Source organism: Barbus barbus (genome assembly GCF_936440315.1).
Source record: "Barbus barbus genome assembly, chromosome: 38".
Lineage (NCBI taxonomy): Eukaryota > Metazoa > Chordata > Actinopteri > Cypriniformes > Cyprinidae > Barbus > Barbus barbus.
This window is the reverse complement of record NC_136716.1, coordinates 21,398,227-21,410,726: the sequence shown is the minus strand read 5'-3', so window position 1 is coordinate 21,410,726 and position 12,500 is coordinate 21,398,227. Positions and strand designations below refer to the sequence as shown.

At 34.1% G+C, this 12,500-nt stretch overlaps 1 protein-coding gene across 1 annotated transcript; it reads right to left on the bottom strand.

Moving 5' to 3' along the window:
• Window positions 1-8,517: 8,517 nt before the first annotated feature.
• LOC306857478 (uncharacterized protein) lies at window positions 8,518-11,642 on the bottom strand (the record flags this gene model as incomplete). The annotated part of the gene is made up of 3 exons (XM_079397457.1): window positions 10,692-11,642; window positions 8,612-10,384; window positions 8,518-8,523 (listed from the first exon to the last, which is right to left on the bottom strand). Exons 2-3 carry the CDS (start codon window positions 10,079-10,081, stop codon window positions 8,518-8,520), a joined length of 1,476 nt encoding a protein of 491 aa, XP_079253583.1. The 5' UTR covers window positions 10,082-10,384; window positions 10,692-11,642.
• Window positions 11,643-12,500: the final 858 nt, after the last annotated feature.

Sequence of the window (12,500 nt, the reverse complement as noted above, 5' to 3'; positions counted from 1 at the left end):
CTTTTGCTGCTTTAATAGTGGTTTAAAAGGAACAGTTAAACACTTCTGCTAACAAATGCACACTAAGCTTTAATGCAAGAAAAATACTTCACAAATGCTTAGATAAACAAAATCATTCAAAATGCTTATAAATCATTAAAAGTTTTAAAAACACTTTATAATAAGATCTCATTTCTTCACATTAGGGAATGCATTACCTAACATGAACAAACCATGTAAAATATATTTTTACTGCATGTTAATTCATCAATGATAGTATGAACTAACAAAGAACAATTTTTTTACATAATTTATTAATCTTCTTAATGTTACAAAAATAGGTTCAAAAGATACAACTTTACATTTTAATAATGTATTAATACATTTTGGACTTAATATTAATTACTACTAATAAATGCTATATAATAATTGTTGATGTTAACTAATAACATTTAAATAATTAGTTTTATTTAACATTGGTATGAACAATATATTTTTACTTAATTTATTTGTGTTACTAAAAATTATTCATGTTAGCTCAATGAAAAATAAATAGTTATAAATCATTAAAAGCTTTCGTAACTATAATAATGTCTCATTTGTTAACATTAATAAATGCATTAGCTAACATGAACTACCAATGAAAAATATATTTTCACAGCATTTATTAATGTTTATTGATATTAATCAAAATGTTGATGTTAATTCAAAGTGCATTAACTAATGTTAACAGATAAAACTTAAAATCTTAATAATGTTTCAGTTTTGAATATTAACTAACACTAATAAATACAGTAACACTTTCTATGAAGCCCGTATTTATAATACATTATAAGGGTATTCTTAAGGCATTATAGGGAAATCATAATGCATTATAAAACACCTTATAATGTGTTATAAAATCTCATGAATAATCATAACAACAATTATAATACATTATAGGGTAACACTTTATAATAACTGCACGCTATGAATCATTAGGTAAACATTAGTAAATAGCTAGTTCATCCTTTATAAAGCATTGTGGCAACATTAATAGTCATTAGTAAGCAGTTTTTAAATACAGATATAAATGGCTTGTTCTTTATTGATTAGGCGTATCTATGACAAAGGAGATTTAAAGGCTCAGTCATCTTCCTAAGAGAAAAAATAAACAAACACAACACAGAGGGAAACAGAACAGAAATATTTTTTCAAGATGCAAAAAATGAAACTGTACAACTGTACACTTTAATTTATATTTATTTACATTTTTCAATGAAATTGCAGATGTTAATTTTTCTTTTTTTATCAAGTGTCAAATTGTTTCATTTTTTGCTTCGTGAAAAAATATTTTTGTGTTCTGTTTCTCTCATGAATCTGCTCCATGCATTTCCAGTTAATCACCACCAGAGGTCACCCACTCACCGCATGGACTCTTGCACTTCACTACAATCCCCATCATTCATTGCACTGACCACACATAGCTGTTTTTACTGATTACACATCTGATAAAACTAATCACTCAAGATATGGTATATATCTTATATATCCTAGCGATAGCTACTCTATGGAGCCCTCTCAGTGATTATAGCCTTGCCTTGCCTTTTCTAGTGTTTTGATATCAAATTCAAATTCAAATTCAAATTTTATTTGTCACATACATATACATACATAGTACGACATGTAGTGAAATGTATTGTACGACTGTCCAACAAATTGTCCAACAAAATTAAGAAAAACCTCAAGTTTACAAAAATACAAATAGAAAAAGTACAGTAAACATATATACAGAAATAAACTAGCAATAAAATAAAATAACAAATAGATATGAGAATAAAATAGATATGAGGAATAAAAAATAGAATATAATTCTATATAGATTCTATAAAAAGTAAAGTGTAAAGTGTATGTCAGTGTATGTCAGTGTATGTCAGGCAGATATCTGCCCGTGTTTCCTGGATTAACCCTTTGCTTTACCGTTCGGACTCTGTTTGCACTTCGTTTGGATTATTGCTTGTGTACCTGGATTATATCTCTGCCTTGCCCTATTGGATATTGTTCGCCGATCATCGACCCACACTTGCCCTAGGATCTCTCTTGTGTCTTGAGCCCGTGCCAGATCTGTTTGCCTGTATCTTGACTATGTTTATAAATAAAAGTTTGCACATGTATCCGCATATCTCACGTCTTGTTCGCCCCATTACAGTATCCCTCTGTGTTGTGTTTGTTTAACTTTTCTGTTTGGAAGATAAATGAGCCTTTAAATCTGCTTTGTAAATGCTTTATAAGGTATAAATAGTCCTCACTTTAGATGAGCTCACACAAATAGATGGCTGGCAACTGCTAAATGTTTTATAACTACCTGACTTAATCATTAATTACAGCAAGAATATATGTTAATAAAGCATTTATTAACACACTGAGCAATTATTATGATGTGTGTAAATAATAATATTTATAAATGTACATTTAAATAGTTTATTAATAATTTACTTACACTTTCTAACTGATCATACGATCCACTGAAAACTAAATAACTAGTTTGTAAATAACATAATTTAGAAATGTTAAATTGATCATTAATAAAATATGAACATACAATTATTAAACATTATATATATGCTCAAGAACAAAACATTTATAGCTGCATTTATAAAATGCTTACTAATGCCTATTAATGCTGGAACAATGCTTTACATAAAATTGATTGACTATTTACTAACGCTTTAGAGTATGATTGTTTCTAACATATAATGAACACCATATTAAATCATCTTAATTTATAATGGGCAATATCATAGCTTAACATTGTTTATTTAAGATCTGCACAGTACCTTACAACATCTCTTGAGTGCATGAATGTTTATATAAAACTAATCATATCAGTAGACTTGGGTAGGGTCGGTAGAATGTTCACATACTTGCAAAGTATCCTATACTCAGTTTGTCTGTCGCATGCAGTATATTCAGCAGACACACTACTAATACTCTCATGACTGCTAGTTGACATGTAGTTGCAGAGTTACTTATCAACAGCTGTCTAAAGGGTGCCATCAAAATAATCAAACAGATATTACAATAGAAATGGTTCAAAGCAAATGTGTCATATTACACATTCATCTGATCAGACATCTGAGCTTATGGCTGTATGAAAATATATATATATATATATATTGTTATTATTATTACTTATAAGTGGTCTTTGTCTACTTTAAGTAAAGTAACATAAGTAACGCGGCAAGATATGAGACTTATAATACATTATAACTATGAAAAATATAATCCAATGCAATTTAAACGGATAGATCGTGTTCATTCTGTGCTATAAATAATCATACTCTTAAAAGCTACAACCACAAATAAGTAACTATTATAATACACTAAAACTGTTCTTATGAATATTCTTGAGATGATATAACATATTATAAAGTTATTTATAATGCATTATGCATTCATTATAATGCCTTAAGAATACCTTTATTACGTGTTATAAATACGGGATTCATATAAAGTGGTACCATAAATACTAGATACTTATTGTTCATGTTAATTAATATAGTTAATGTTAAAAACTGAAACCTTATTGTAAAGTGTTACAAAGTTATAAAGTTTTATATGTTGTTCTGTGTGTGTGCGTTTCACAGAGTTGATGGTTTGGATTAACCCTTTAATTGCCGTATCCCTTAAAACCAAACTGCCAGAGGGTTACTGTAATGCGTGTGCTCACCGGACACCGTTTTATCGATGCCACCAGGGGTGGCGTATGCTGACGGCTTGGGCCCGTCATCGCTGCTTGCAGCTATATTTGTAACTTGATCTTAATAAATGTGATGCAACAGCACGTTACACAGTTGCACAGCATGTTGTTTAGCCAGTTAGGCTAACCAGTAGCGATGGCTGACGTGACACTGACGTTTCAACATGGTGTCGAGATCCCGAAGCGCAGATGTTTCGAAACACTGCTCCGAAGCGTGATTTGAAACACCCATGTCACGTGACTGTAAAGTGACAAATATAGGCCTACTGATTTATTACCAGTACTTTATTACCAACTTTATTTCTCAGTTTATGAATCCATCCACAATTCATACATTTCAACAGCTTGAAGTCCAAAAGTAATTGAAAACAGTTAAAAACATTTAAAAATTAAATAGACAAGTAAAAAGAAGTACACTGATTCAAAATGTATGTTGTGTGGCCCCATCACCAATGAACTGTTTGACAAGCACATTTAACCTGCACAAACCTTTAACTGAAACACGAATATGGTTTATTTCTGCAAATATATATATATATATATATATATATATATGCTTATATATCAGATTTTTCATTTTAGCAAAATCTAGTTCATGAATATTTTTGTGGCTGATTAGGGCACAAATAAAAAGGTTGGAAACCACTGAGTTAGGGCATACAAAGCATATACAATCTCTATTACAAGGTCAATCATTTTCTTAATTAGCAATGCCTTTAAGCACAGTCCCAATCACCCAAAATTATACTGTCCCATCCACTCAAATTGTGTTTGGGTGGATCGGACAAAATAAAAACCTAATTCTGAAAATATAAACATATTAACACCTTTCTTACTGATTTTGTAGAAGTAGTGCATCATATTTATATGATGCACCCAAAGCAGAAGAATAACTAATTGTTTAAAAAACAGAAGATGAAAGATGAAATTAAAAATAAATCAGCCTCTTTTTCACTTTAGTGAAGAACATTTTGAACCTGTAAAAAGCTTCTACAAATATTCATTAGAAGAACATTTTGAACATGAAATGAAACTCATGATAAAGCATAATAATATCATTTATATCATAAAGCAAAGCTGTATACAAGAATAACACGTTAGATATTGTTCTTTGGGGAGGAAGTCCATCTTTGAGTTGATCTGAATCTCACAGAAACTGCTGGTCTTGAAGATGAACTTTATTCACTGTGACATTTAGATGATGTTTCTTATGACAGATTAATATGGAAGAGATGCGGTGTAGCACTTGAAGGCACTGAACCTGACAGTAAACTACTTACTGTGATTTTTTATTTTATGACTCTGTAGATTAGATGATTGAGTGAAACTCTTCCTGCATGCAGTGCAGTGATACGGTTTCTCTCCAGTGTGGATCCTCTCATGTGATTTCAGGTTTCCTGGCTGACTGAATATCTTGTTGCAGTGTGAACACTTGTAAGGTTTCTCTCCAGTGTGGATCCTCTCATGTCTTTTCAGGTTTCCTGAACAGATGAATATCTTGTTGCAGTGTGAACACTTGTAAGGTTTCTCTCCAGTGTGGATCCTCTCATGTCTTTTCAGGTTTCCTGAACAGATGAATCTCTTGTTGCAGTGTGAACACTTGTAAGGTTTCTCTCCAGTGTGAATCCTCTGGTGCAGTTTCAATTCTGCATCTGTAATAAAAGTCTTCTCACACTCAAAGCACATATATTCTCTCACACCAGTGTGTATCTTCTGATGAAGTTTTAAATTCTGCAGAACTGAAAAACTCTTTCCACAGAAAGAACATGAATGTGGTTTCTCTTTTGAATGAACTTGCAGGTGAATCTTCAAGCCTGAAGCCCATGGAAATGTTTTTCCACATTGATCACATTCATACAGTTTCTCTCCAGTGTGGATGATCATGTGGTTCTTAAGGTTTGATGATTGTGTGAATCTCTTCCCGCACTGATCACATGTGAATGGTTTCTCTCCAGTGTGGATCCTCATGTGTCTCTTGAGATTCTGTTTGCTTGACAGACTCTGTCCACACTGAGTGCAGGTGAAACTTTTCTTGTCTCTTCTTTTCAGTAAAGAAACTCTTTCAGTCTGTGAGTGAGTTTTTCCTCCAGTTTTGACATGATGTCGTTTCTCCTCCGTTAGATCTGAAATTAAAGTTAAAAAAGGTAAATGAAAGAAGACAACAGCTACAACAAATTATGATCCTTTTTACACATTTTTACAAATAAGGTACAATTATTTATATAAAAAATACAGTTGCATCCAATGTTTCTGTAGTGAGAACTATTCGATGCTTAATCAAACACACAATATATATTATAATACAATATTAACAAATAAACTTTTCTAAAAAAAAAATTTACCTTCATTTTTTACAACTCTTAAGGTATTTTTACAAACACTAAATCTGATGAACTGCTGATAACTTTAATTGTTCTTCAGTCTCATTGATGAAGGATGAAGAATAAACACCAACCTGTTTGTTCTTCAGTGTGTTTCATTCTGCAGGGTTCTGGATCTCTCATGTTCTCTCTGTCCTTCAATAAACTCTGTCTCTGCAGATTTCACTTCTTCCTGATGCTTTGTTAGGCTTCAAAAACAGAACAAATTGCTGCGTCCGAAATCGCATACTTCCCTACTATATAGTATGCGAAAAACAGTGTGCGAGGCGAGGAGTATGTCCGAATCATAGACTGTAAAAAAAAATGAACGACGCGTCTCCGCTTCCTTCCACTATAGAAAAGTGAAGCCAAAACATCTCAGTACGGCCGCTGCCATCTTGAGTAAATGACGTCATCTGGAGCCAGAGTTTGCGCAGTAGAGTCTGAGGCGGAGCCGCGGAACCAAACTCCCGCCCAATCTCCCGCAGACCCAATCAACCATCTTCTTCTTCTTCATCTTCTTCTTCTTCTCCTTTCCAGTTTTACGGCGGTTGGCATCCTGCTTTTTGGTGCATTACCGCCCCCCTCTGCTCCGGAGTGTGCATCAGATAATAGATTATAATAACACTTCGTCTATTCCCTTTCCTACACTTACATAACACTCAACCCTTACAAAAATGTCCTGTGGTAATCCTGTGGTACTGCAGCAGTACAACATAAAATTACCACACAACAAATGAGCAGAGCTAAATATGACAGGATTACCATAGCACTTTCTGTTGTACAGTATCACAAGAATTTACCACTAGATGCCGTATGTGGTTTTTCTGTTTCGGCAGACATATAATGCTGTAGGATAGTAGGATATCAATTGCAATGTGATCTTTTGAAGGCTAGCCTTAAATAATACAAATATATATAAAAAATCAAATATTATAATAATATTTTTATTTTATATCTATAAAATAACAGTTAATGACAGCTTGGCATTTTATCATACATTAATTCAGATCTTATAGTAGCCACTATAAGATCTGAATTTAATGTATGATACAATGCCAAGCTGTCATCAACTGTTAAAATATTTTACAATAAAAATAAGCAGAAGATATGGATAACCACAGCAGGTTTTGTTATACACTACAACAGGAATTTACCATTAGATGCCATATGCAGGGTTTTTTTTTTCAGTTTTTTTTTTGTTTTTTTTTTTTTATTGGAGCAGAGCTAATTATGATAGGATTGCACAGCACTTTCTATATGACAAATATTTACTGTAAAAATAAAGTCTGTGGTCATTTGTGTGTGTGTGTGTGTGTGTGTGTGTGCGTGCGTGTGTGTGCACATGTTTATGTGGTTTATGAGGACACAAATTTGTATAATGACATGGGTATGACAGAGGTATTACAATATGAAGGTGGTTTATGAGGACACTGCCTATGTCCCCGTAATTCAAAAGGCTTAAAAAACATACTAAATGGTGTTTTTCTGAAAATCTAAAAATGCACAAAGTCTCCTGTGAGGGCTAAGTTTAGGTTTAGGGTTGGTGTAGGGCAATAGCACACACAGTTTGTTCAGTATAAAAACCATTACGCCTATGGAGAGTCCCCATAAACCACAAAAACCAACATGTGTGTGTGTGTGTGTGTGTGTTATTTCAAAAACAATGACCTTGACAGAAATAATGTGATATTAAATTCAGATTTATTATAGTATACAATTAAAAAAATGCTGAGCCATTATGTAATTCATGTCAAATGTTTTCAATGCCTATATAACAGTAACAGCAATAGCTATAATGTAATGCTAACACTGACATTTCTTTGAAGACATCCTGAAATATAGGCCTAATTAGCATGCATTAACTACAGTCAGTTAGTATACACAAAAGGTCAAATATTAAACACACAAAATATATATTATACACACCATGCCTGGGTACACAGGCATCTATTTTAGACCTTTCAGTTCCTTAGTCAGATTCTACTGTGTTCACAATTGGAACAACAAATAAACCATCTTTGCATGAAATCAAAAAGCACTTTCTTCTCAGGTCTTTTGCAAATTTAGCTCTAATTTCATTTCCAAAGGAAACTCTGTGTGTAAAACCTACAGAACTGAAGCCAATCTGAGTATCTCTGAAAAATACATGTGAATCAGTGGCCAGGCTTGAATACAGAACCATTAAAGAAGTACTGCAGTCACACCGACAAACCTCTTCACATGTCACACACTTTGGTGAAAGAATGTGTTTTAAAATGCCAAATGTGCCATCACAAAATTCAGCCACACAATTGCATCTCCGGACTGATGGGGAACTGTTCTCCACTGCGAATAAGTTCTGACCAATTAATACTTTGCTGTGGTAAATGCCTTGGTCAACACCTTTCCCCAGGAGTCGCTTTAAAGCCAGCATATGTTGTACAGGCAACTGTTTTGCTACACCTTTACAGAAAAAGGTGAAGATATTCCTTTTAAAAGATTTCTGTGGGAGAACACTGCTGCAGTTCCAGAGTTTCTCAATGTAACTGACCACAGTTGGTGATGCATCACTCGCTGCTTTTAGAGTTTTGGGGATTCTTCTCCATAGCAAAAAGGATTTTGCTATTTGGATGGGTACATGCTGAGTTCCATGGAAGAAACTCAGCAATTTCCTGTTGTTGGACTCAAAAGAAAAGGCAGATGCAGCCCAAAGGGGTCCCCAGCTATATACACTGCTGGCTAAATGTGTCAGCTGATGCACATTAAATGAGATGTGCTGTTTGCCATAAAGCGTTTCAGCATATATGACAAACTTTTTCAGCATCAAGTCAGCTTTTTCAATCAGATGTTTTGGCACTCTGGGCTGCAACAGAATGTGGAGAGAAAAGCAGAGAAGACACCAGTGTTGATAAAATTTTGTGGGGAGTACACCCATAAGAACAAAAAGAGAATAATACAAGAGGAAAGACTTCCACTCTGTGGCTTTCCAGAACTTTCTTTCTGACAATGAGCGTGGTGCCCGGCTTATCTCCCTTGGAGGTTTCATCTCGAGTAGCCTAGAGTTGAGAATTTGTGTGTGTCTACCAAGGTACCATGGACACTGATTATATTGTGGATCTAACCATAGAGTGGCCCACTGTCTAACCACACCTAGCAGCACGCAGTGCATGTAGTCAGGTACAAAACCTTTCACTAGGTTGAACAATGGCAAGAACAAAAGCTGACAAGGACCACGGACACCATTTACGGGAGCACTATTTGCAGCAATAGCATCATCTTCCCACTTGTCTTGTGACCTCGGCTCAGGCTCAGGGACACTGAATGGATATACACGCTCCAACCCAGCTCCTTTCTCAACCATTTCACCAGGATGGAGACACCAGTCACAACCAAATTTCCCATTAAACTGAATGGAATTTTTCAGCCTGGGCCGTGCAGCTGCATCACAAGCACTAGTGAGTAAAAATGCTCGGGAGGTACCAGGTGTATTTGTGACAGGATTTTGCCATGTAAAGCCCTGTGTGGAAAGCAGCTTGGCTTCCTCAATGACAGGAGTGAACATTGCAGTCATATTTGGTGATGACCGTCCAAACCATAATGCCATGCAAAGAACATGTTTTTTTCGGCATTCAGGTGGCAGTTCATTGACAACGCACTGCAAAGGCCAGATAGAATACCCTGATGATTCAAAAACTGGAACACCATCACAGTTCCAAAGAAGAGTTAGATCTGTCTCACTTATGTTGTTTTCGATCATTGTTTGCCGCATTTCACTACCATCGAAAATGTCAGAGACTGCATCATCACTGCAACACTGGGACCTTCCAAGCTTTGAGAAAATTTCTGAATTTTCTAAGAGGTCTCTTAGTTGTGATGCCAGTGGTAAATAGATAAAGAAGTTTCCATTTTTTTTGCAAGTAGTCAAATCATACTTGAATTGGCAGTCAGTATTCCTACACACACCCTCCTCAGATTCTCCAATATACTCAGTACAAGATGGACAATAGAAATGCAGTTCCATTTCACCATGCACACATTTAGAGTTTGTTCAAATAGGTATCGAGTATGGGGTGCAACACCAGGCATCAGTGCATTTAGAAGAGTAAGGAGATCTTGAATAGCTGCTCCTGTAATCTTGTGGCGGAGAATAAATGCTGTAATCATCAGATTTACCTGTCCTCCATCTATATGGGATCCACAAATTGGTGGACTATTTTTCTAGGGGGAAAAAAGAGCTTAATCATCATTATCATAAATTCACATTAACACACTAGTAACACACTAGTAACTCAGCATCAAACAGCAGTTTTAAGTAAAAAAAAACCTAAAAATTAAGTAAAAAGAAAGGCATGGTTAAATAATACTCATAAGAAAATGGCTTCATTTTCCAAAAAAAAAAAAATGTGTTGCTTCTTTGGAACAAAGGGAACTGATTAATCATGTACTAAAAACCAATGCATTCTAAATAGGATCAGTTTTGTTTCATGTTAACTTTAATATCTATTGGTGGACACACGCCCGGATGGAACTGCATGGGTTCAGGTGAATGTGTTTGAAATGTAAATGACACTGAAATGATTGGTAGATAAATTCTCAAATAAAATCAGTCACAGAGTGTTATTGACCCCCACCCCACCCAAAAATATAAACAATAGATAATTTATTCATCTTCATATTTATTGTAAGTTTACATGGTTTTATTTACAACATAACTTCATTTGGACATGGGTATTCTGTTGATTTGTATTTCTGAACAGTAAGCAGTTTAAACAAGCCCCCCAAAAATATACCATATACACATGTATGTAAATGTTTTATATAAGTATTAAAAAAAATTTGCAGTAAAGAGTCCTGTAGTGTCACGCTAAAGGTACACTTATAACCCTTTTTTGTTTCTGATAGTACTCCTGCTCCTTCTTAAATGTACCTCATAGTTCCCACTCAAATGTCCTGTTTCCAGGTCTTCCACAATTAGCTCCTCAGCCTCACAGTCATCCTGAAAGTGAAACATTTCAAATAACAATGCAGTAATGGCATATAACCTGCCAAAACTTGTATACTAGAATGAACAATGTTATGGTTTATTACCTCATTGGAGTCATCTCCAGTCGCTTCCTCTTGAGAATTCTTTGTGAAAATGAAGAGCGAAAGAAATGTTTAATATTTTTTATTCGTTTCCTTAAACATATAGTTATTATTGATGATTTAAGGTATTAGGTTGGATGAAGAGGTGCACTTTTCTCAGTTACATCACATTTTTATAATTTGTCTTTAATTATATTTATACATGTCTGTCAATAAGAGATAAAGTCTATATAGGCTATACAAAGTGTATATGTGAATAAAAGTCATATTTGTAAGGAATTAGCCTAAACATACGGGTTGATATACCTCATTATAAAGGCCTTCATTGCAGCTGTCACATTCTGAACTCTCTCTCCTCGCTTCATTTTCTGTCATCCCTTCCTCCTGTCCCCAAGAACCCTATCGAATAGACACTATTTACTACAGGGGTTTTCAGCCAACCCAGGGATCCCAAAATAAAAACAAAACAAAACCCTACATTTTCTTGGTTACTCTTCAAATAAAAACAAAGAAAAAAAGAAAGAAAGAAAACAAAAGAAAAGAAAATTAAACATTTTATGTTAAAGAAAATCTAGATCTTTAACGTAAAATGTTTAATTTTCTTTTGTTTTGTGTATGTATAGATTTCTTTACATTTCTTTTGTTTTATGAATACATCTCTCAATTTCATTCATAAAAATGTGTTACATTTAGTGGAGGATTGCTACCATGGAAAACAAACACTTTTCAACTTAAAATAACATTAAATTTACACTAAAGCTACTAGGTGGCTGCAAAGGACCACCCATTGGTTCATTTGGCATTTCCATAAACATATATTTTTTAGACTATATAAAATATTAGACTATACAGGTCCTTTTCAAAAAATTAGCATATTGTGATATAGTTCATTATTTTCTGTAATGTACTGATAAACATTAGACTTTCATATATTTTTGATGTTGCCCTATCTGTACTTTCTTCTTGGAAGCTCCTGTCGCCAAATTAAATTGTTAACATATTGGTAATAAAGCTCTTTCTGACTTCTGAACACAACACTAGGATCATGCAATTGTGGATGTTTTCACACACCATTTTTAAACATAAAGCTACCTGTGACTTAAGCTCCACATCCAGTCTGAAACAAGACAATGACTTTACATGATGACGAATATATGTGGAAACATCACAAAAGCAAATCAAGGCCATATTATGACACTATTGATGATGATATATTTATGAGTTCTTATCCAAATTTAAAAATAATATTCTTGGAGTAGCTGCTGACCTAGGGGTGTCTTGATGTCCAAGAAGACTGTGCCATCAGAATAACGCTTTAAGGTTTATGCACTGTATTATATAATCAATTACAAATT